The 26564-nt window shown below is 41.5% G+C and overlaps 1 protein-coding gene across 1 annotated transcript in view; it reads right to left on the bottom strand.

Moving 5' to 3' along the window:
- LOC124233923 (maternal embryonic leucine zipper kinase-like) overlaps positions 1 to 20313 on the bottom strand; it is a 53711-nt gene extending 33398 nt beyond the window's left edge. Inside the window, exons 1-2 of the mRNA XM_046651221.1 lie at positions 20305 to 20313; positions 18188 to 18286 (exon numbers count right to left, since the gene is read on the bottom strand). Of these exons, the coding sequence (XP_046507177.1) occupies positions 18188 to 18286; positions 20305 to 20313 (108 nt within the window). The remainder of the gene's footprint in view (positions 1 to 18187; positions 18287 to 20304) is intronic.
- Positions 20314 to 26564: the final 6251 nt, after the last annotated feature.

Here is a 26564-nt window from a genome sequence, read left to right as displayed (position 1 = left end):
CAAAACCACAATGAGATATCACCTGATACCCATCAGAATGGCTATTATTAAAAAGACAAGAAATAACAAGTGTTGGAGAGAATCTGGAGAAAAGGGAACACTCATACATAGCAGGTGGGATGGAAATTTTCCAGAATGCAACCACTATGGAAAACAGTATTGAGATTCCCTGAAAAATTAAAAATAGAACTACCATGTGATCCAGCTATTCCAGTTCCAGGTCCAAAGAACACAAAAACACTAATTCAAAAAGATATGTATACCCCTATGTTCATTGCAGCATTATTCACAATAGCAAGACTTGGAAACAACCAGAGTGCCCATCAACGGGTGAATGGATAAAGAAAACGTGGTGTATACATATGCAATGGAATACTACTCAGCCATAAAAAAAGATGAAATCTTGCCATTTGCAACAACATGGACAGACTTTAAGGGGATGGGGGAGGGCAAAAGGGGTAAAGGGCACATGTGTATGGTGACGGATGGTAACTAGACTTTTGGTGGGGAACACAATGAAGTCTATACAGAAGTGGAAATATAATGATGTACACCTGAAATGTATATGTCATAAACCAATGTTACCTCAATAAAAAAAGATGTACAATAATTTAACAACAATATTTTCCAAAACAAAAAGAAAGCACTAATAAGACACACAAAGAATTAAGAAGCAAAAAGTTGATCAAGTAGTAAACAAAGCTGTGTTTCTACACTGTGAGAATACAGACCCTTTGAAGGGACTGAAATTTCATACAACCCAAAAGAACACCCAGGGCCAGATTCCCAACCCTGGCTTATTCATTCACCATTATTAACACCACAGATACACTACCAAATCATCCCTTTTTAAAATGGAATAGACTTTATTCCATCAAATTATGGACCTATTAGCTTTCCAAGCATTCCATTTAAAAAGTACACCAGGGAAAAGCAATCTAATTCTAGAATAGCCAGGAACATTCTAGAGGGAAAATAGAATAATAATAGGAGGCTAATTCTACCAGACATGAAATAAATGGTATTATAAAGATAGAGTAATTAAAACAATTACTTATAAGGCAAGACTAGATAAAAAGATAAATGCAATGAAATAAAGAGCCCAGAAAAAGAAATATGTAAATTTAATATATAAAACAATCATCATTTCAAATGGATGGTAAAATGATGGATTATTAAATAAATAGTACTGGGTCAATCAATTATTTATTTTTAATAAATTACAGGTTATTTATTAAAAAAATAAAACTGGATCCCTAGAAACTATCATAGATCAGAGAAAGCTAGGGAGACATGACAACTAAATATAATATGGTATCCTGGAAGAATCCTAGAATAGAAAAAGGACATTAGAGAAAAACTAGTGAAATCTAAAGTACAGAGTTTAGTTAATAGTAATGTACCACTGTTAGTTATTTAGTTAGGACAAATGTACCTAGTAATGTAAGATGTTAATAACAGGGAAAATTGGGGCCAGCCCGGTGGCCTAGTGGTTAAGTTTGGCACGCTCCACTTCAGCAGCCTGGGTTCGGTTCCCGAGCATGGACCTATACCCACTCATCTCTTAGTGGCCATGCTGTGGTGGCAGCTCACATACAAAAAGAGGAAGATTGGCAGCAGATGTTAGCTCAGGGCAAACCTTCCTCAGCAAAGACAAAAAAACAGGGAGAAGTGGATGAAGGATAAATGAGAACTCTCTGTACTATCTTTGTAACTTTTCTGTAAAAATAAAACTATTTTAAAATAAAAATTTTATTAATAAAGAAAAAAATTGGGTCTCTCTCACTGGTTATACCAGTATTAATTTCCAGTAGATTAAGGAATTAGTAGTTAAAAAATGTAAAAGTACTAGAAAAACATAGGGGGAAAAATTAAATATACAGATTATAAACACACAGCACAAAGTGTTAATTTTCTTGGGATGCTCTATGGCATGGTAGTTAGGAATACAGGTGCTGGATCTAGACCACCTGAGTTCATATCCCAATTCTGCCAATAATTAGTTGGATAACTTTAGGCAAATTACTTTCCCTCTCTCTGCTTCACTCTCCTCATCTTTGAAAAGAGTGTGAAAACAGTTCTCACCTCATTGGACTATCGTGAGGATTAAATGAGCTAATCCAGGTAGAGAGAGTATAGCAACACCTGGCACATAGTAAACACTCAATAAATGCTAGCAATTATTATGATTCCTTATTGTAGAAGTGTTCTTATAATTCAGTAAGAAAAAGCCCAACAACCTCAGAGAAAAAAATGAGCAAATGCCATAAACAGGCAGTTCACAGAAAAAATATATATAAACATTTAAAATAAGTTCAAATTCTCTAATTATTAAAGACAGATGAATAAAACATCAGATACCATTTTTACTCATTCAATTGACCAAGATATAAAATTTTGATAAATAACAATATAGGAGAGAGTGTGGAGAAACAGGCACTCTCATATACTGCCAGTGGGAATATAAATTGGAAAAAAATGCTGAAGCACAACTTGACAATATCTGGTTATTTTTCAACTGTCATATCCTATGACCCAGCAATTCTACTACTCAGTACATATGTCCAAGGAGGTATGTATAGGGATGCTCACTGCGCATCACTTATATTAGTGTAAAAACTAGAAAATAACCTAAAATGTTCAACAAGAGAATGGCTAAATATACTATTTATGAAAATGAATGTGGGGCCAGCCCAGTGGCACGGCGGTTATCCACTTTGGCGACCCGGGGTTCACTGGTTCAGATCCCGGTGCGGACATGGCACCACTTGGCACACCATGCTGTGGTAGGCGTCCCACATATAAAGTAGAGGAAGATGGGCACGGATGTTAGCTCAGGGCCAGTCTTCCTCAGCAAAAAAGAGGAGGATTGGCAGCAGATGTTAGCTCAGGACTAATCTTCCTCAAAAAAAAATGTGTTATATGTATCGTGGCACATACTGTTGAGTAAACAAAGAAAGATACAGAATAATATTAGTATGATAGCATTTACAGTAAGAAAAAACCACAAAATGCAGTCATGCACCACCTAATGACGTTTCGGTCAACAATGGACCACACATACAATGGGGGTCCCATAAGAGTAATAGGACAGAGGCTAGGTGTCTAGTAGGCTATACCATCTAGGTTTGTGTAAGTACATTCTATGGTGTTTATACAATGACAACATCGCCTAACGATGCATCTCTCAGAATGTATCCTCATCACGAAGAGATGCACGACTCTACTACAATACAAATAAAAGGCCTGGCAGACCCAGAGTGATAACAGTGGTTACCTGCGTGAAGGCTGCCGGGTGGGGGACAGATATTGGAGGAGATGTCAAGAGAACTTTAAGCATCTGCAATGTTCTTTATACAGAGAATGTTTTTATGTGCTACTTGTGTAATTAAAAATTAATTTCTAAAAATGATATACACAAACATAGAATAAAGGAAATTTCACAAGTACCATGCAGCCATTAAAAAAAAATAATGAAAACCTATACATGCTAGGGACTATTATGAAACAATCTTCAAAGCAGAGCATTACATTTAAAAGGCGGAGGGGGCAAGGTCCAGTAACTGTGTGGATGTATAATTCCAAAGGTTATATACAAGTACAGATAATTCCTGCAAACGTATTTCTAATACTCTCCTCTGTGGAAGGAAACAGGGCTGCGTGGGTAGGAAGCTTCTTGTTAATTATGTACTCATGCTTTAAGAAGTTAAGTTTTAACTTCTTACCATACCTACTTGTTTTTCAGTTAAAAACAATTCACTGAATGTGAGTTTCTTGATAAACTGCAAGCCTGGGTATCCCAGGCCAACGTTCTGGGAAAGGAGCAGGCGGCCTCTGGGGAGCGTCACTCTACTAGAGATCACTAACTCTACACCAGGAGGCAGCAAACTTTCTCTGTACAGAGACAGTAAATATTTTTGGTTTTGTGGGCCATACAATCTCTGTCACAACTACTCAACTCCACCATTGCTGTTCGAAAGCAGCCACAGAGAATACCTAAACAAACAGGTATGACTGTGTTGCAATAAAATTTTATTTAAACAAACAGGCAGTGGGCCAGATTTGGATTGCCAACCTCTGGTCTCTATCTCCTAGCCAAGAAGACTGACTAAGGTTTTAACCAAGCTTTCATGGCCTTTATAACACTCTAGAAAGGAATCAGTTAAGTGCAACACAGACTCCTAGCTATTCACACATCTACAGAATTGTACATCACGTTACTTACTCAAGAGTCAGGTTGGTAGGATGATTTCTTAACAGATGGACTAATACTTTCCGGTAGGATAAGGCAAAGATATGCCCCCACCGTGCACCACCTTCCCTTTCTGTTCAACTTGCCCTAATGCCTAGATATTATTTTGAAGGGCTGAATGCCTGCCCTCCTGCCAAGTATTCCTCTTACATGTGGATTACATAATTTTAACATTGCAAATCAAAGAGTACAGCCCTGTATAATCATCACTATAAAGAAGAGATATAATTATTCTAAAATCAAAGTTTACAGTTAGTAAATCCATACGGTACCTCATTTTGTCTTACTAGGTGTATCTCCAAGGGCTATATGGAAGTTAGACTGCTCAAAGTCGGACACGTTTACTGAGACTGTCACATGGACGAGGTGAATGTTCAAACCTTTTCCTGGATAAAGTTATTATAGTCATCCTTCATGGCATAATGTCTTACTGCAATTGCCAAATACTCATCAAGAAGAAGTCAGGTATCCTTAGAAGGCTCAGTGTTCACAGAAGGATGTCAATCCCAGCCCCAGTTAAACTGACAGTCGCTTTTATCCTTAGTCAGCATAGCCACAACTTCAGGATATTTCCAGAGATGACAATCCCTAATTCACTGACACTCAATAACTTGGCTGAGAGGGATGACATTAACTGAGGGACTATCTAAAGAATATGTAGCGTCACCCACTCATTCTTCTTGACGGGTGGTCTTCAGTGGTGGGACACGTGCATCCCAGCGGGTATGTAAGAAGATACACTAGGGTGTGGGAAGCATACGCTAGGACTTCTATTTATATTCATTTTCTATCTAAAAAACAGGACAGAAATTAAGCTTTATTAATATTTAGTATATGGCTTGGCACTGGCAGCCTCACTAGTCCCTATGTAACCTACAGTAGGAGGTAATTTTTCCTTGACTGTGACAATGACACATGGCAGATGACAGTGGCTCCATCTTGCCCCACTCTCTGTATATTGTTCAGTACTGTGCTTTACCTGAGCCCAGTTCAATGGATTTACAGGTTATAGTATCTGGTTTAACTAAACTAAATCCTCACAAAATAGCCAAGTGGCTTACAAAGATTCTTGCAAAGAAACCACAGATTAAAAGACTATAAATACAAGCACAAGTAAACCACAATAACAGAGCTGACACTTCTACTCTTAGTATGAGCCCATCAGCCAAAAAAAAAGGTTAAAAAAAAGACCTAATCAGGGGCCAGCCCTGTGGCTGAGTGGTTAAGTTCACGCGCTCCGCTGTGGTAGCCCAGGGTTTCGCCAGTTTGGATCCTGGGCACAGACATGGCACCACTCATCAGGCCATGCTGGGGTGACATCCCACATGCCACAACTAGAAGCACCCACAACTAAAAATATACAATTATGTACTGGGGGGCTTTGGGGAGAAAATGGAAAAATAAAATCTTTAAAAAAAAGACCTAATCAGATCTAACAAATTTTCTCAAGACTTGAAATTATCAAGACTATTTGAAACACCGATTTACACACATTGTTAATGACCCTCAAATATAAGTATATAGGACTGTGTTGCCAACATAATTACAGGATTTTTAAAAACCAGAATCTAAACTATGAAAACAAATATGTACAATTTTTTTAGAGAGGTTTAAAGCCAAGAAACCATACCAAAGCAAACTCCAGAGGAATCGAATATTTAAACATTTAGAAGAAAATGAAATCAGAAAAGCACTATAAGAAAACATGGGAATTTAAAAAAATAATCTAAGTAGGAAAGCCTTTCCAAATATGACAATGAAAGACTGATAAATGTGACTAAAGAAATAAAAAAATTCCTGCATAGCAAAAAAAATCTTAAAGATTAAGATCAAAAAAGGTTGGGGCTGGTCCCATGGCCGAGTGATTAAGTTCACATGCTCTGCTTCGGTGGCCCAGGGTTTCACCAGTTTGAAATCCTAGGCGCGGACATGGCACTGCTCATCAGGCCATGCTGAGGCAGCGTCCCCCATGCCACAACTAGAAGACCCACAACTAAAAATACACAACTAAGAACTGGGGGGGCTTTGGGAGAAAAAGGAAAAATAAAATCTTAAAAATAAAAAAGGTGATACACTGTATTGATGCAGATATGGAGAAATAGGCATTTTCATGCTCTTGCAGGGAGTTGTATAAACAGATAGAACTTTGCTGGGAAGCAATTTGGCGATATCTATCAAAATTACTAATTCACATACCCTTTGATCAGTAACTTTTCTTCTAGGAATTTTCGTACAGATATATTCGCAACATTAAAAAATGACCACTTGGAAGTTACTTAAATGTCCAACAACCTAGGATTGGTTCAATAAATTAAGGTACATGTATACACTGCAATTCCATGCAGTCATTAAAAAAAGTGAAGAGGTTCTGAACTGGGTATGAGGTGGTATGATTTCCAAGACGTACCATTAAGTGAAGAAAACAAGATGCAGAACAGCGTTTGTGGTACGCTACCATCTGTGTGAAAAAACTCAGAAGCGAGTAGCAAAAAGAGATGAAATACCTGATTCCTTATATATGTATGGACTAATCTGAAAAAAATACATAAAATCTGATGTACACTTTGTCACTGGGTAAACAATCTTATGCCAATAAATTTGAAAAATTAGACAAAATGGACACATTCTTTATGTTCCAAGCTGAACTCCTGATCCTCCCGCTCTACCAGGAGTCTTCTCCATCCCAGCTGAGGGCAGCTCCAGCTCTGGAGTCTCTCAGGTTACTCTCCTCATCCTGTCCTCCAGCAAATCATGTCAGTTATACTTTCAAAAGACTACAGATTAGTCTAAACATATATCTTGACTATGGTGGTGGGTACATGAATCTATATATGTGTTAAAATTCGTAGACCCCTACACACAAAAAAAGTACATTTTCTGCCATTAACTTAAAAATTATTAAAAAAAAAACAACACCCAGAATCCAACCACTGCTCACCACCTTGATGGCCACCATCTCTTATCTGAAAATTCTACAATATCCTCCTAACCAGTCTCCCTGGTTCTTTGCTCCCTACATTCTGTCTCCACCCAGCAGCCATGGTGATCCTGTTAAAACCTAAACCAGGGATGCAACGTGTGATGTCAGCAAAATGGCGGAGTGAGCAGTTTTCTCTGTCTCTCCCCCTTCAAACTACAACTAACTGGATATTCATCAGTCAACAAAGGATATCCACACAGTATCGCAGGACACCTGAGAGGCCTGTGCTGCTATACATCACAAGGTGGACAGACTTCCCCCCGGGAGGAGGTGGAGATAGGTGAAAACTCTCCGACCCCCGGACAGCCTAGTACCTGCAAGTGACTTTCTACCAGCGGACATGCTCATAGCTTTGCCACGGCACCAAGGGCGGGCATGTGCGCACATTGGCAGAGTGACAGTGGAAACAGGTGACAACAGCCCTACCTAAGCCCCCCTCAATTGCCCCTTAGCCCAGTGGGAAAATCCACAGTCCCACAGCAGCTGCAGGGAAAGCCTCTACTCAGCATTAGTGGAGAAGCCCTGCCCAGCATTCAGAACTGGAGGCCCCGGGGCAGGAAGATCTTGAGCAGTGCAGCAACCCACCAGCCACCTCTGACTCACAAAATCCTGCTGTGGCCGAAAAGGGGCAAGGGACACCCACTGAGTCCGTGTGAGTGGGCAGTGGGAGGGTGGAGTCCCAGTGAGCCTGCTTTACTGGCCAGAGGAAAAATCCACAGTCCCACAGCAGCCACAGGGAAAGCCTCTACTGGCATCAGCAGAGAGGCTCCTCCCAGCATTCAGAACACTGTGAGGCCCTGGGGCAGAAGGAGCCCCACCTGGTGCAGCAGCCTGCCAGCCACCTCCGACACAAAAATTCCTGCGGTGCACCAGAGGGGACAAGGGAGACCCAGAGAGACTGTGTGACTGGGCAGTGGCAAGTTGGAGCCTCAGCGAGCCTGCTCCGTGGTCCAAGGGGAAAATTCACAGTCCCACAGCAGCAGCAGGGAAAGCCTCTGCACAGCATTAGTGGAGAGGCCCCGCCTGGCAATCACAAGGCTGGAAGACCCTGACACAGAAGTGGCACAGCTGGGTGAGCTAACCAAAGACTTCAGTAGATACCCATAGCTCTGCTGTGGCCCATAGCGGACAAGTGAGATCTTGCGGGCCCTGATGGTGACAGAGCTGTGAGTCTAGGTGATCCTGCTCCCAGCTGCTGTGAAAACCCATAACACCACTGGAGACCGTAAGGAAAGAGTGCATCTAGGTTGTCTGTTATAGTAGGCACCAGCATTGTCCCTACAGCTGACGAGTGACCCCATAGGGTCACTGTGACCATGAGGAGGGGCCCAGGTCCAGTCAGCAACAGCTGACAGAGATCCTGGTCGGTGCAGATTACACAGCTGCTCCCCCCCTCCCCGCACTCCAGTAGAAGCAAGTGGAAGCAGTAACTAAACTCTATATCTATGTGGAGGCACAAATCCACGCCATGAAGCAGTATGAAAAAATACATTAAATCTCCAGAACAGAAGAAAAACGACAAGTACCCAGAAAACAATCCCAAAGACACTGAAATCTATAACCTAAATTACAATGAATTCAAAATAGCATTCATTAAAAAACTCAATGAGTTAAAAGAGAATACAGATAGACAACTCAACGAGTTCAGGAGCTATGCCACAAAAGAGTTTGATACTATAAAGAAGAACCAATCAGAAATATTGGAGATGAAGAACACAATGGAGGAGATTAAGAAAAATCTGGACTCTGAACAGTAGGGTTGATAATATGGAAGACAGAATTAACAATTTGGAGGGTAGGAATATAGAAATGCTGCAGATAGAGGAGGAGAGAGAACTAAGACTAAAAAGAAATGAAGAAACTCTCCAAGAAATATCCAACTCAATTAGGAAATGCAACATAAGGATTATAGGTATCCCAGAGGGAGAAGAGAAGGAGAAGGGAGCTGAAAGCCTGTTCAAAGAAATAATGACTGAGAACTTCCAAACCTGAGTAGAGAGATGGAACTCCATGTGACAAAGGGTACTAGATCTCCAAACTTTATCAATATAAAAAGACCAACCCCAAGGCATATAGTAGTGAAGCTTGCAAAAGTAAATGACAAAGAGAAAATACTAAGGGCAGCGAAAGAGAAGAAAGTAACCAACAAAGGAACCCCCATAAGGCTGTCAGCAGATTTATCAGCAGATACCTTACAGGCTAGAAGAGAGTGGAATGATATATTCAAAACTCTGAAGGACAAAAACTTGCAGCCAAGAATACTCTATCCAGCGAAAATATCCTTCAAATATGATGGAGAAATAAAAACTTTCCCAGATAAACAAAAGTTAAGGGAGTTCATTGCCACAAAACCTCCCCTACAAGAAATGCTCAAGAAGACCCTCATACCTGAAAAATCAAAAAAAGGAAAGGGGTTACAAAACCCAGAGCTAAGGAGATAAGTAGAAAGACAAAATCAGAAAGTTGCAGCTCTCCATCAGAACAGGTTAACAAAGTCTAAGTATAAAATTAAAGATAAAAGGAAGGGAAACATCAAGAATAAATATAATCTTGTCATTTTAACCACAAACTCACAACACAAGAAGGAAGAAAAAAAATCTGACAATAACAACCTAGAAGGAGAAGAGGAAAGGGATGAAACAGCTTAATCTAAGGAAATAAGAGGCTATCAGAAAATGGACTGTCTCATCTATGAGACGTTTTATACAAACCACATGGTAACCACTAAACAAATAACAAGAATAAAAACACAAATTACAAATGAGAAGAAAGCCAATATAGAAATCTACCTAACTGAATTGGTAGTCCAAAAATCATGGGACGAGAAACAAAGGAAATGTGAGAGAACCGGAAAACAAGCAATAAAATGGCAGCGTTAGGCCCCCACATCTCAATAATCACTCTAAATGTAAATGCATTGAAGTCTCCAATCAAAAGACACAGACTGGCAGGATGGATTAAAGAACAAGACCAAACAATATGCTGCCTCCACAAAACACACCTGAGCCCCAAAGACAAACACAGACTCAGAGTGAAGGGATGGAAGATGAAACTCCAAGCTAATAATGAGCATAAGAAAGCAGGTGTCGCCATACTTATATCAGACAAAGTAGACTTAAAAGCAAAACAGATAAAGAGAGACAAAGAGGGGCAGTTTATAATGATAAAAGGGACACTTAACCAAGAAGACATAACACTTATAAATATATACACACCCAACACACAAGCACCAAAATATGTAAAGCAACTATTAACAAAACTAAAAGGAGGGTGGGCACAAAGGGTGAAGTGGTGCACCCACAGCATGACTGACAAACAATAATGTACAACTGAAATTTCACAAGATTGTAAGCTATCATTAACTCAATAAAAAAAACTAAAAGGAGACATCAACAACAATACAATAATAGTAGGGGACCTCAACACCCCACTAACACCAATGGATAGATCATCCAGACAGAAAGTCAACAAGGAAATTATAGAATGAAATGAAAAATTAGACCAGATGGACTTAAGAGATATATATAGAACACTCCATCCAAAAACAGCAGGTTACACATTCTTCTCAAGTGTGCATGGAACATTCTCAAGGATAGACCATATCTTGGGAAACAAAGCAAGCCTCAACAAATTCAAGAGGGTTGAAATAATAGCAAGCATCTTTTCAGATCATAATGCTATGAAAGTAGAAATCAACTACAAGAATAAAGCTGGGAAAGGGGCAAAAATGTGGAGACTAAACATCATGCTACTGAAAAAACAATGGATTATTGAACAAATTAAAGAAGAAATCAAATATTATCTGGAGACAAATGAAAATGAAAACATGCCATACCAACTCATTTGAGATGCAGCAAAAGCAGTCCTAAGAGGGAACGTCATTGCAATACAGGCTCAACTCAATAAACAAGAAAAATCTCAGATAGAATTAGATATAGATTAGAATATAGATAAGATTAGAATCTCAGATAACAGAATTAGAAAAAGAAGAACAAACAAAGCCCAAAGGCAGTAGAAGGAGGGAAATAATAAAAATTAGAGCAGAAATAAATGAAATTGAAACAAAAAAAAGACAGTAGAAAGGATCAATGAAACAAAGAGTTGGTTCTTTGAAAAAGTAAACAAAATTGACAAACCCTTAGCCAGACTCACTCAGAAAAAAAGAGAGAAGCCTCAAATACATAAAATTAGAAATGAGAGAGGAGAAGTCACAACAGATACCATAGAAATACAAAAGATCATAAGAGAATACTATGAAAAACTATATGCCAACAAATTGGACAACCTAGAAGAAATGGATAAATTCTTAGACTCTTACAACCTCCCAAAACTGAAGCAGGAAGAAATAGAGAATCTGAATAGACCAATCAGAAGTAAAGAAACTGAAACAGTAATCAAAAACCTCCCCCAAAATAAAATCCAGGACCAGACGGCTTCTCTGGAGAATTCTGCCAAACATTCAAATAAGATCAGATTATTCCAGAAAACTGAGGAAGATGGAGCACTCCCAAACACATTCTATGAAGCCAACATCAACCTGATCCCAAAACCTGACAACAACAACACAAAGAAGGAAAACTACAGGCCAATATCACTGATGAACGTAGATGCAAAAGTCCTCAACAAAATTTTGGCAAAATGAATACAGCAATATGTTAAAAAGATTATACATCATGATCAAGTGGAATTTATACCAGGGACACAGGAATGGTTCAACATCCACAAGTCAATCAACGTGATATACTACATTAACAAAATGAGAAACAAAAACCACATGATCATCTCAATTGACTCAGAGAAAGCTTTCAAAAAGATCCAACATCCATTTATGATAAAAACTCTCAATAAAATGGGTATAGAAGGAAAGTACCTCAACGTAATAAAGGCCATATATGACAAACCCATAGCCAAGATAATACTCAATGGGCAAAAACTAAAAGCCATCCATCTCAGAACAGGAACAAGACAAGGGTGTCCACTCTCACCACTCTTATTCAACATAGTACTGGAGGTTTTGGCCATAGCAATTCAGCAAGAAAAAGAAATACAAGGAATCCAAATAGGCAATGAAGAAGTGAAACTCTCACTGCTTGCAGACAACATGATCTTATATATAGAAAACCCCAAAGAATCCATAGGAAAACTATTAGAAACAATCAACAGCTACAGAAAAGTTGCAGGGTATAAAATCAACTTACATAAATCAGTAGCATTTCTATACACTAACAATAAACTAACAGAAAAAGAACTCAAGAACTCAATCCCATTCACAATCGCAACAAAAAGAATAAAATACCTTGGGGTAAATTTAACCAAGGAAGTGAAAGACCTATACAACGAAAATTACAAGACTTTCCTGAAAGAAATTGATGATGACATAAAGAGATGGAAAGATATTCCATGCACATGATTTGGAAGAATAAACATAGTTAAAATGTCCATACTACCTAAAACAATCTACAAATGTAATGCTATCCCAATCAGAATCCCAATGACATTCTGTACAGAAATAGAACAAAGAATCCTAAAATTCATATTGGGTGACCAAAGACCCAAAATTGCTAAAGCAATCCTGAGAAAAAAGAACAAAGCTGCAGGCATCACAATCCCTGACTTCAAAGCATACTACAAAGCTACAGTAATCAAAACAGTACAGTACTGGTACAAAAACAGGTACACAGATCAATGGAATAGAATTGAAAGCCCAGAAATAAAACCACCCATCTATGGACAGCTAATCTTCGACAAAGGAGCTGAGGGCCTACAATGGAGAAAAGAAAGTCTCTTCAACAAATGGTGCTGGGAAAACTGGACAGCCACATGTAAAAGATTGAAAATTGACCATTCTCTTTCACCATTCACCAAAATAAACTCAAAATGGATCAAAGACCTAAAGATTAGACCTGAAACAATAAGTCTTCTAGAAGAGAATATTGGCAGTACACTCTTTGACATCAGTATCAAAAGAATCTTTTTGGACACCATAACTCCTCAGATGAGGGAAACAATAGAAAGAATAAACAAATGGGACTTCATCAGACTAAAGAGCTTCTTCAAGGCAAGGGAAAACAGGATTGAAACAAAAAAAAACCCACTAGTTGGGAAAAAATATTTACAAGTTATATATCCGACAAAGGGTTAATCTGCATGATATATAAAGAGCTCACACAGCTCAACAACAAAAAATCAAACAACCTGATCAAAAAATGGGCAGGGGACATGAACAGACATTTCTCCAAAGAAGATACACGGATGGCCAATAGACACATGAAAAGATGTTCATCATTGCTGATCATCAGGGAAATGCAAATCAAAACTACACTAAGATATCACCTTACATCTGTTAGAATGGCAAAAATTACCAAAACAAAAAGTGACAAATGTTGGAGAGGTTGTGGAGAAAAAGGAACCCTCATACACTGCTGGTGGGAATGCAAACTGGTGCAGCCACTATGCAAAACAGTATGGAGATTTCTCAAAAATTAAAAATAGAAATACCATATGACCCAGCTATCCCACTACTGGGTACCTATCCAAAGAACTTGAAATCAGCAATTCCAAAAGTCCCATGCACCCCTACGTTCATCACAGCATTATTTACAATAGCCAAGACATGGAAGCAACCTAAGTGCCCATCAACTGATGATTGGATAAAGAAGATGTGATATATATATATATATATATATACACACACACACACACACACACACACACACACACACACAATGGAATACTACTCAGCCATAAAAAAGGATAAAATCGTCCCATTCGCAGCAAGGTGGATGGACCTTGAGGGTATTATGTTAAGTGAAATAAGCCAGATAGAGAAAGACAAACTCTGTATGACTCCACTCATAGGTGGAAATTAAACATATAGACAAAGAGAACTGATTGGTGGTTACCAGGGGAAAGGGGGTGGGGGGAGGGCACAAAGGGTGAAGTGGTGCACCTACAACACAACTAACAATAATATACAACTGAAATTTCACAAGGTTGTAAACTATCATAATCTTAATAAAAAGTTTTATAAAACCCTAAACCAGGGGCCCGCCTGGTGGCGCAGAGGTTAAGTTCGCACCTTCAGCTTCTCAGCGGCCCAGGTTTCACCAGTTCAGATCCTGGGTGCGGACATGGCACCACTTGGCAAAAGCCACGCTGTGGTAGGTGTCCCACGTATAAAGTAGAGGAAGATGGGCATGGATGTTAGCTCAGGTCCAGTCTTCCTCAGCAAAAAAAGCATTGGCAGTAGTTAGCTCAGGGCTAATCTTCCTCAAAATAAAACCTAAACCAGACCATGTCACTCTTCTGCTCAAAACCCTCCAAGGGCTCCCCATTTCACTTAGACAAAAAGCCGAAGTCCTTACGAGAGTCTACGAAGCCCAGGCAGTCGGATCTCCTGTTCCCCAAGACTTCACCTCCTACGACTCTCCTCATTTTCTCCACTCCAGTCGCACTAGCCCTCTTGCCCTCCCTCCACTATACCAGGTATGCTTCTGCCTACCGGCCTTTGCTGTTTCCTCTGCCTGAAACATTCCCCTCCTTGATATCCACCTGACTAACACCCTCACCTCCTTCAAGTCTTGCTCAGATCTGACCTCTGTGAAGTTCACTCTGACCACCTTATTTATTTATTAATGCAACCTACCCTCTTCCTCCACACCCCAATCTGTTCTCCCGATTCCTCTTTACCCTGCTCAGTTTTTCTTTTCTCTAAAGCAAATAGCATCTTTTAATATAATTCACTTATTTATCATGCTGATTGTCTTTTTCTATATCCTTACCACTAGAACATAAACTCCATGAGGGCAGGGACCCTCCATCTGTTTTACTCACTGATACATCCCAAGCATCTAAAAAAGCACGTGGCACAGATTCAGTGTTCAATAAATATTGAACTGCTTCCTAAGGTGAAAGAACATTGAATGAATGGATAAATGAACAAATGATCAAACAAACTAACAAAAGAACAAATGAACAGCTGCCTTTCTAATTAGAGACCGTGTGAACAGAGACCTGAGGAGAGGAGGGAACAAAGTGTCTATCCAGGAGAAAACCCTTTCAAGCGAAAGAAAGAGCAAGAACAAATGCCCTGAGGCAGATGCATGCTTGGCATGTTCAAGAATCCAGGTGGCAGAAAGAAACAACAAGGAGTACAGTTAATGGAGCAAGCGAGCAGGGGGGAGTGGTAGGCAACGAGGGTATCAAGATAATGGGAGGCCAGCACACATGGGATAAAGCCTGCAGCCCACAGGGCCAAGTCTGGTTTAACTTGATTGAGATGGGAAAGAAGACACTGGAGAGTTCTAATAAAGTGATGTGATCTGACTTACACGCTATTTAAAAATCTTCCCATAAACAAGACACTGGTGGAGATGGACTTACAAACACATTCCATAAAACACCCAAGGAACCAATAAAATAGTTCAAGAAAGGAAAAGTACACACTAATCTGCAAGCAAATTTTAAGTCCTGGACAAAATATTGGCAAACAAAATTTAGAAATGTATGTTAATAATAATAGCTGACATTTATTTTGCACTACTCAAAATACTTTCCATGGATTAACTCATTTAATCCTAACAACCCTGTGCTAAAAATACTATTATTCCATCCACTCTACAGATGAAGAAACTGGGGCACAGAGAGGCTAATTTCCCAAAGTCCATTGACAGAAAGGAGAGATCCTGGATTTTAAAAATACCAGTGTGATTCGGATTTAATTATTCTAGGAGTTGGACTCAGTATTTTTTAAAGTGCCCCAAGTGATGCGAATGTGCAGCCAGGATTGCGAACCCCTGCTCCAAGTCCATTAGCAAAGGCTTCCCTGCCCCGAGAGAGATTACCTGGACACAGCCAAGGCAGGAGACGTTTTAGTGAGGATTTAAATATGAAACAAGCAGCAGAGTGACAAACTTGATTTGTAAGATTCTTTCCAACAGTGAAAGTCTATGATTATGTGTCCCCACACTGTCTTTCTGGAATTCTAAAAGGTATAAGATTGTGTGAAAATTGTTGCTGAGCCACCCAAAGACCAAGCCTCCTCCCGGCTCCACTTCTGTTAACTGATGCTGAAGCTACAAAGTGATCCTAACGCTGCTCTCCCCTGATCCTGCTGTTGACACGGCGGGGTGTAGCTCTGTGTAGTCAGGAACTGCGGCCATAGTCAGCAGGCAGAGTCAAAGCAACGACTGCTACCCTGCAAAGCGTAGAGGAGGCTTCTTGAGAAGAAATGGGAGGAAACGCAGGCTGTCTTGGCTTCCCCAGGAAGCCGGCCTCCAGCCCACTGCCACGTCCACCTCCCCTTCCCAAGGAGAAACCCACAAACACAGTTCCCCCAGCAGCGGTTAACAGCTACTGCTAACACTGTTTCTCTTCGACCCTGCAGAACTGGAGCGCCTCAGCCTTCAGAGAGTTGCAACTACTACCATTCCATCTCTTCCCAAAACTACTCTTTGTAGTTTTGGCATTTATTTTAAAGGCTATTAGGGTGAGATATAGGACAAACTATTAAGTCAAATAAACTAAAAAATAAAGACTGAACTCAGAGCCCTGAGACTTTGTGTTCTACAGGGTAAGCAATGAGCGAAATGGGATGACCACTCACCTCTGAGCGTTACTTCACAGAAATGAGAGTTGACTGAGGTAGTATCCCTCCTTAAAGGCCGTTAGAGACCCAATGGTCCAGCCACATAAAACTTCCAACCACTTCTCCCATGCTTCTCCCACCTTATGCCTTGGCTCATACCGTCTGCTCTACCAGGCATGCTGTCTCCCACATCCCTTTCTGAACACTACCCTTCTTTGAAAGCCCTGCTCAAACCCCACTTCCTCTAAGACGTTCTGCCAAATCCCTCACCCGCTCCTTCATGTATACCTCTGTTACAATAGGGCATCCCTGACCCTACGCCCTTTTTAGATAGCCTTGCGCCTGTCTCCAACAAGAAATCAGGCCCTGGTGGACAATGATCAAGTTCACAGATCCTTGTCCATGCCTTGCAGTATCCCATACAAACAACACCTTCAGGAAATGTCTGTTAAACAGAACTAAATTCAAGCTGAATTCAGAGAAGGTGCTCTGCTGGTGTGACCCTGGTTTGTAATGGACACAATATGGTGCTCTTTCTTCCCCTTTACATATCTTCTTTTGAATAGTAACTCTTTAAAAAGAATTTTACTATTTTCCTTGCCAGATATGATTTTTGGAGGTTTTCTAATTGAATATAATTCACGTAACGTAAAGTTCACCCTTTTAAAGTGTACAGTTCAGCAGTTTTCAGTATATTCACAAAGTTGCACAATCATCACCACTATCTAATTCCAGAACATTTTCATCACCCCAAAAAGAAACCCCGTACCCATTGGCAGTCACTCCCCAGTGCTATTCCACCACCCTCCCAGCCCCCACAACTGCAAATCTACTTTCTGTCCCTGATACATATGAGTTTAACAAAGCTTACAGTACTCTTATCCGTGGTTTTGTTATACCCTAAAGCCAAACTCTACCTTCAAAAAGAAACAGTTTCTCTTATTTTATCACAACTCAATAGGAAAATATGATTTAACACAGCAACTTACTAAGGTATCATTTCAGGATACAAAACAAAAACTCTCACCAGGAAAATCAGCTCACGTGTTTACTTTCTCATTTGTTTTTGTTTTGTTAAGCTTTTTATTGAAGAAGTATAGTATACATATAGAAAAGTACACACATCATAGGGGTACACCTTGACAAGTTTTCAAAAACTGAATACACAAGTATAACTAGCACCCAGATCAAGAAACAGAAGCACCTCATGCCCCTCTTCTAGTCACTACCCACTTCTAAAGAGTAACCACTATCTTCACTTCTAACACACATGTTACTTTTGCCTGTTTTTGTACTTTTATAAATAGAAGTATATAGTATGCAGTATAGAAAACCTTTACATTGAAACTCCATGCCTTGTAATACTCACCATAATCTTCTTGTACAAGGCCATGATATTATCGTCATCAAATGGTAGAAAGCCACACATAAGTACATATAAGAGTATGCCCATGCTCCAAACATCTGCCTGAAAGGGAGAAAAAAATAGTTCAAAAAAATTTAGAACATATTTCAGAATGGCAGTACATGTAATAGAATCACAGATTCTTCACAGAGCTGGAAAAGGGCTCAGAGATCATCCAATTCAACCTGCTCATTCTACACACAGGGAACCTAAAGCCCACAAAGGAAGGTGGCCCAAAGTCACCCAGTCAATGGCAGGCCACCCAGGTAGACCTCCCGACTTCTAGTTCAGTGCACTCTCCTCTACTGCTGGACTCTAAGGCTTAATGGACAGTAATTTCCAGGTGGCCTGGCTGGATTGGGCATGGTAAGGAAGGAGATGAAGCCACGTCTCTGATTCTGAGAGACAACTGTACAGTGCTACTGAGGGTTTACTACATACAAGAATTATGTAAACATGCATGAGGACAGTAAAACCAGTCCTAAAATTTACATTAATAATCTGCAAATGTGACTAAGCTCAACTGTAAAGTCCCCTCCATGTAGAGAAACCTTAACGAAGTTCAACAACTGACTTTTCAAATATAGAGGCTAGAAATTAGCCTACCAGTACAAATAGCCCTACAAATATCAAACTCCCAGGAGGTGCTTAACCTCTATATAAGCTACCCATGTGACCCGTGAGTCCTAAGCACTAACTACTTATTCAAGCAACATTTGGCCTTAGCCAATAATGATGCCACCATTGGTTGAGAAGTCACAGCTCCTACCCCCCTCTGAGCCTCAGGAAAATTTTCAGAGGTAAGAAGGGCAGCATCTGGTATTTAAAAAAAAAAAAAAAGATGGGGGGAAGAAACAAAGGTAAAATAACTTGAGCAGCATGACACATCTAGGTAGTATCTAGACTAACTAACCCCAATCGAACTCCTAGTCCTGTCTACCAAATCACATCAAATTATTAGGACTCTACTAAGATGCCCCAAGTGAAGAATTTACTTTCAAGCAAACACCTGAGTTTTCTTCTAAGTTGCAACAGGTCAGAAATTAACCATTTATGCCTTAGAGATGTAAATACTTAATCTGTAAACTGAGGCTTGATGGCATGGCACTCCTAACCAGGGTGTTACATTCAAAGCAAAGAGGCTGCAGAGGAAAGAGTGGCCTAACATGGCCTCGTCAGATAACATAAGAGGTCAACAAGGACCTTATGTTTGAGGTTAAATGAAAAGATGAAAAAAATAATAGTAACATACCCATAGAAACCTACCAAAACCTACTAGAGAGAAAAAAGAAGAAAAATTATTCTTCTGTTGATCTACCCTCTGCCTCCAAGAAGAAAATAACAATTACCTAACCCAATAGTTTCATATATTTCATAGTATTTGAGAAGTTCATCATAATCTTTCATAGTCCTGGAAGTTTACTCAAAATTACAAAAAGAACCTGCAAAATAGAAATAGTACACCACCTAAAAAGGAACAATTATGAGATTTCTCTTCCGTTTTTATAACTGCAAATATAAATTAGTCTAAGGCATATAAATGATACTAGAAAAACTGATCAGCTGTATGAAAAAAAAAAACTGTATTATTCACACCATACATAAAAATCAATCCAGATCAAGTAAAGACTTAAATATGAAAGATAAACCTATAAAACTTCTAAAAGAATTTTGTCATGATTTAAGGCTAGAAGAGGATCTTTTAAATAGATACAGAAAATGCTAATCATAAAAAATTAACACAATAAACAATATTAAAACTAAGAACTTTTGCATGTCCAAAGATATCATTTTAAAAAAAGAAAATCATAAATGTGAGAAGATATTTGCAACATATATAACAATGGATTTCTATCCACAAAATATAAACTCCAACACAGCAATATACAAAAAGACAACCCAACAGAAAAATAAGCAAATGATATAAAAAGGTATTTCACAAAGAAACACAAAAGGCCAATAAAAGATGAATAAATGCTCAACTTCATTATTCATTAAAGAAATGCAAATTGAGTCCAATGATTTACAATTTTAAGATACATATAATGATACATATTTTATTATTATGCTTCAAAACTCACATGTGTCATATACGCTCTTAAGTATGTATCAAACAATATACGAAAACTGGTTATAAAAAAGTCTTAGGTAGATCTTATTTGATTTTACCTTCCTGAGTTTTTAAATTACATAGAATTACAAAAAACCAGCGGGATTACTAAGGCCCCATCATGTGCAGGAATATACAAGGTCACAGTCATAACAGCTTTCTCTTACTCGTGGAAGATGTGCTCTCAGTCGACTTTAACTGTAGATTAGCAGTGTATCTGGCAGAACTGCCAATGCAATCAGACTATGAACCGTGAATTTTCAGTCATTCATTTATTCATACAGATGAGTTTCCTGAGCACCTGTGATGTACCAAACCTACCCTTGGCACTATGGCTATAATGCAAACAAGAAATATAGTTCCTGCCCTCACAGATCTGACATTCTAGTAGAGAAGAAAAAAGGCAAATTGACAATAAATTTAAAAATTACAATTTGTAATAAATACTGGGAAAGAAATAAGCAATAGCAGTTAGAATGGGTCACTGAGAAGGTAATGCTTAAGCTAAGATCTACTTTGAAAGATGAGAAGTGAGAAGAAGAAAATCAACCCTGCAGGTAATCAGACTGGGATACTCCTATCAAAACGTGAAGAATATTTCCAACAGGATCTGGAGTAATCATGGAAAGAATGTTTCTATACAGGCAGCTAAAATTATAATGATCCTTTATTTGACTGACTTCTGCTTTCTCACAAATGACACCCTCAGCCCGACCTCATTCCTCCCACCTCCTGCTTCCTAAAATACCCAAATGCTGAAATGCCTTTCGCTTTGATAGTATCCATCCCCAAACTGGTCCCTGCTTCCCTAATCCCTTCCTAAAATCACCCAGCACAAGCCCATATCTTATAAGCCCCTTTCAATTCCCTCTTACTGAGATGACCCAAGGTGCTAGGGAGTATGTTTTCTCTTGTAGCTAAAAACCTAATGTTTTCTACTACAGATGTGTTCCTAGTGGTCTTTGGTCAGTAGGCATTAACAGGAGTTGTTAGCCCAAAGAGAATGAGAACAAGAGCATTCCAGAAAGAGGGAATTTAGGTGCAAAGATCTCAGAGGAAGAGAAGGTTAACATGTACAGAACTGAAACTGCTTTTACAGGTACCAGCAAATGGAAATGCAGATTTAGAACTGGGACAACTGGTTAACCATATTTAAAAAAAAAAGATCACTGGATCTCTATTGCATACCATACACAAAATCAATTACAATTAGTGTAAAGACTTCAGAGGAAAAGACAAATCTTTAAAATGTAGACAACTAAGGCCTTACCCATACCAGACCTACAGCCAGGAGTGGCATGAGGAACAGGCAGAGAGGGAACAGTTAGAAAAGCAAGAATTAGAAGAATAGTTTCATGAAAGCCAAGAAGAAAAAAGTAAAACCAATAAAAGAAGGCTTCTGGGAAGTAGATTTCTAAATAAATTTCTAAAAGTTATCATACATAAGTCAAGTCCTAGGGCATGAGTTTAGGTGCTGCAAAGTGGAGCTTTCTTTATAGGTAGACCTGTGGTGAAAGCTCTCTGAACCAGTACAGAAATGGTTGCTCTACGGGTTTTTTCTTCCCAGAGGCTGGTATGGAAGGACAGGACTTGGGATCTCAACCCTGGGAAGAGAGGCCCCCATACCCCTTAGAAAGCCAAGCAGGAACCAAAGGGTCCCAAATAAGTGGAGGTCACTGAGTCAGACACACAGAATCTCCCATATGGTCCAGCACAGCACACCAGGGCTCTGGAAAAAAGAGGTTTGAGGCCAAGATCCAGCTAGTGAGGAACTCTTCCTTTGCCTGGCCTGTCCCTTGTGCACAAATCTCCCTTGGTGACCTAGCAGTGGACTAGCTATGGCAGCACAGGGTTCAGGATCCCGAGACCCCATTTTCTCTAACACTTAGGTGAGTACACGCATAACCACTGGGACTTGGGAAGCAAGGTCCCCGCTGGAGAGAGCAAAGCTCATGCATCTTGATCACTGCCTCTCGGTAGTAGAGACCTGGTGCTAGTGGTCATTTCTAGAGCCAGACAGTCTCCTTTCTCTTTCACCAACAGACAGAGCCCCACAAGCCCAATGACGGACCTGGGATGGACAGGCGGCCAGCACCGTGTGCCCTACCTTTAAGTTCTCTGTTCTTCATCCTCTCCTCGTCCAGAACAGAGTGAGCGGCATGTTACAAAGCTTTAACCATGGCCATGCCTTTGGAAGACCTGGAGTGTGAGTGCAACGTCAGGGGTGTGGTGAGTTTATAAAGGAAAAGACAGTCACAGGGTAGGTCCTGACTACAGCAAGGATGGATCATCTTATATTGAGGTGGATAAAACAATGAATGAAATTATCAAAAGCCCAAGAGCCACAAACGATATTTTTTAAAACATCCCCTTAAAATGCCTAAACTGAGCCAGGCCTGATGGCCTAGCGGTTAAAGTTTGGCATGCTCCACTTCAGTGACCCAGGTTTGTTTCCCGGGTGTGGAACCACACCACTCATCTGTCAGTAGCCATGCAGTGGCAGCGGCTCACGTAGAAGAACTAGAAGGACCTACAACTAGAATATACAACTATGTACTGGGGCTTTGCGGAGAAGGGAAAAAAAAGAAGAGAGGAAGATTGGCAACAGATGTTAGCTCAGGGCAAATCTTTCCCAGCGGAAAAAAAAAAAAAAGCTAAAGCACTCTGATCCCAAGAATCATTTTATTTAAAGATAAAGATAAATTATTATCAGCAAGTAAAAAGCCTTTAAAAATTTGTCAGTGAACAGAACACTAGAGCAGAGAAGCTTTGGAAGCAAAAGTATCAACACTCAAGAAAAATCAGTCAAAACAAAAAAAAAAGGGTTATAGTGTCAAGATTGAAGCTGAAATAGCAAGAAGGATAAAGATCATGGACAAAAGACATTCCAATCCAAAAACAATATTAGCCATTTCCCAGGAAGAGGTGGCATCGTCGCATTGGATCAACTTAATATACAGGTTGAATTTTTAATCCAGCTGAACCTTCATGGATGGGGTAGGCAAACAGAAGGAGCAGTCAGGGCCCAGTGCTGAGGGAAAGCTGGTGGTATAAAATGAAACAGTTCTGCTTTTGTTACTGGACACAAACACAGGTTCTTTATCCACCACACAAGAGGGGCCAAATAAAAACTGGAACACCAGGCTTATAGCAAGGAAAGCACTTTTATTTCGGGTGACATCAGCCAGGAGACAAGATCAGCCCTCAAATTCATCTTGTCTCTCCGAAAGATGGGAGGCAAGTGGTTTTAAAGATAGCAAGGAATGCAGCTGCATGTGGAGAGGGGGAGCCTGTGGCCTTGCTGGTTGGTGCTTTCCCACCAGCCTGTTTGGCCCTGTGAGGGTGCTTGCCGGCAGGAAGATGGTGAGATAAGGAAATCCGCAAGTGGGTGTCCTTGGTTGTCTGTCTCCATGGTGGATGGTGGACTCTGGTGCCAGGAAGCCGAGGAGTAAGCAGGGAGAGGGGCTGAGTGCTCTGCTATAACCCCATGTATGCTGGGTTTAATGCAGGGGAACTGGTATCAGGGCCAGTATCACTTCCACTGGAGTGACAAAAGTTCCTCCAGGCAAGGAGACACCACAGAGGACATACTCATTCTCACCGGGCACCTGAGGCACAGGAGTAGAAATCTCCTTAGCAGCAGCACTAATTCGGAAATCTCTTCAAGGGCATTTGTCAGTGGGGAAAACGCGGGAATGCAGTGAAAGCACACCCTCACCAGACAGGAATAACAGGACTAAGAAATTTCAAAACTGGCAATAACAATAGTAAAGGTACAGAGGTCAGCACACGACTAAGAAATCTTTGGGATCTTGATGAGGGGGAAGAGAAAGAGGAGGAGACTGGAAATAGTGGAATGTCAGCCTATAAATGTTTGGAAAGTTGCCTGCTATGGACGTAGGCCATCAGGTTCATCAGAGAGCACAGCCCCAACTAATGCAGTACTAGGGTACTCAGAACACAGAGGCTGAAGAGGAGCACAGAGACCATTCAAAGTTTACAAACCGTGAGATGGAAACGGACAAAGGGAAAGAAGTAGGCCTCAGGAAATGCAAGAATCCTAATCGCCACCATTGCACACATCTGAATTCCACACAAAGGACTGGGCTATTTTAAATTGCCACACTCAGAGAGAGCAGTTTGTGTAATGTTGGAATTCACTCCCCCAGATGAGGGATCTAAGAGTATTATAATTAACTTCTTGATAGATTTCTCCCAAATGAGCTTTGAACTTCCAGGTCACGACCTCTGGTCAACTAGCAGAGCTCAAACCATGCATCATCTTCGCCATTTTCTCTATCTACCCCCGTCCCTCAATTACACCATGTCTTGGGTGAGTAACACAAATGTGGGCCTAGATTATATCTATTGAATCGGGAACATCGTACTTGCTACTGTACAAGAAAACTGGTGTTCACATTGCAAACTGCTAGAATAATAACAGATTTTACTCGGTTTTAAATTTGTGGATGTGAAGCTGGTTCCAAAGATTATTAAGTGCCCTGTTTATCCTCCAGGGTTTGGAAATATAGAACACAAGAAAGATGTGATTGGAATAACCCAACTTGTAGCTGCTAAAGGAGGTATACGATCAGTCAGTGTGGACGTAGCAGCCTCTCCACTATGGATAATGACGGAAACTAGACCCCAATCAGACACGTGAAGGACCCCCTGAGCGTAACTAAACAGAAGAATTGGGGGCCATAGAATTGGGATCTTGAACTCCCCCGAGGAAACAAGGAATTGTCTAGACAATAAGAGAAGGTTTACCACTAAATTTTATAGGATAGCAACAAATCGGGGACATGTTCTTACTAACAGTATTTCTTACTAACAGCATTATGCTATTACCTGCTATGTAGTACATTTATCTTATCTAGTAATACATTTATCTTATCTAGTGAGCTTGGAAAGACATGGATGCGGGGAAATTTCAAATGAGAAGCAGAAGGCAGACGGCTTATAATGTGGCCTTGTAATACATTTAATTAACATGCTGTCCTGCTCCCTTGCACAGGCTTCTGGGAGCACCAACCAAGAGGCATTCCTTCCTAAAGGCATTAAGGGACGATATGCCCATCTCCTTGGTCCACAGGAGACACACAGGGTAGACAGATCCACGGGTGAAAGGAGCCCACGAAGGTGCAGTAAGGGCTTTTCTGACTTCTCCCCCAGAACGTGGGACCCAGAAACCAAAATGCGAACACAACGTTAGGAACGCTGGCCTCCAAGCAACCTGCAGGCCCCTGACATCCCGCCCCGCCTCCCCCACTGCGCCACCAGAGACGCCGAAGGCGAAGCTCAAGCGCGTCCCTCCCAGAGCGCTCGAGCCTGCCGCTCCCCGCACGCCCTGCTCCGGGAGGCCCCCGTCCCCACGCGTTTCCCGGAGCAGCTGCTCCTCTCACTGCCACAGCACGCGGTGCCTGGACCCCTCTAGCGTGGCCTCTAACCCACTCTGGGGCGAAGGGACGGCAAGGATGTGGACTCTGAGAAGCGGGTAGTAACGCGTGTCCTTTTCTACAGGGCCGCCCCCGGAGACTTCGCCGTTCAAGAGAAGGAACTTCCAAGCCTGCTCTGGACTTGGTCCGCGGAGCCCGGGTCCTGCAGACGCCGAGGGGGTCCTCCCGGCCGAGCCTGCGTGGTCAGTCGCTCCGCCTGCGGTCCCCATGGTAACCCTGAGCCGGGGACCAGCGGAGCGGACCCGGCGTCGGAAGGGGGACGAGCTCATCCGGGGGACAGGCTCCAGGGCGGGGCTCCGGTGAAATTCTCAGTCGCCTGGGACCCGGGCCAGGGGCCCGCGCCGCCGCCCCCGCGCCGCCCCGTCCCGCCCGGACCCGGCGGCTCCCGCGGGGACCACCGACCCGAGGGCGGAGCGCAGGGGCCGGGCCGAGGACCGAGGCGGGGACCCGCCAGGACCCGGCGGCTCCGGCGGGGGCCACTGACCCGAGGGCGGAGCGCGGGAGCCGGGCAGGAGGACTGAGGCGGCGGCCCGCCCGGCCCCGGCGGCTCCCGCGGGGGACCACTGACCTGAGGGCGGAGCGCGGGGGCCGGACAGGAGGACTGAGGCGGGGACCCGCCCGGACCCGGCGGCTCCCGCGGGGGGCCACTGACCTGAGGGCGGAGCGCGGGGCCGGGCAGGAGGACTGAGGCGGCGGCCTGCCGTCCGGGGCCAAGCGGCGAGCGCGGAGGACGCCTGCCAACCTTTCCGACCGCCGCGTTCCGGCCGCTTCC

This window comes from Equus quagga, unplaced genomic scaffold (genome assembly GCF_021613505.1).
Source record: "Equus quagga isolate Etosha38 unplaced genomic scaffold, UCLA_HA_Equagga_1.0 459_RagTag, whole genome shotgun sequence".
In the NCBI taxonomy this organism is placed as follows: domain Eukaryota; kingdom Metazoa; phylum Chordata; class Mammalia; order Perissodactyla; family Equidae; genus Equus; species Equus quagga.
The sequence above is the reverse complement of the archived record's forward strand: the minus strand, read 5'-3'. Positions and strand labels throughout refer to the sequence as shown.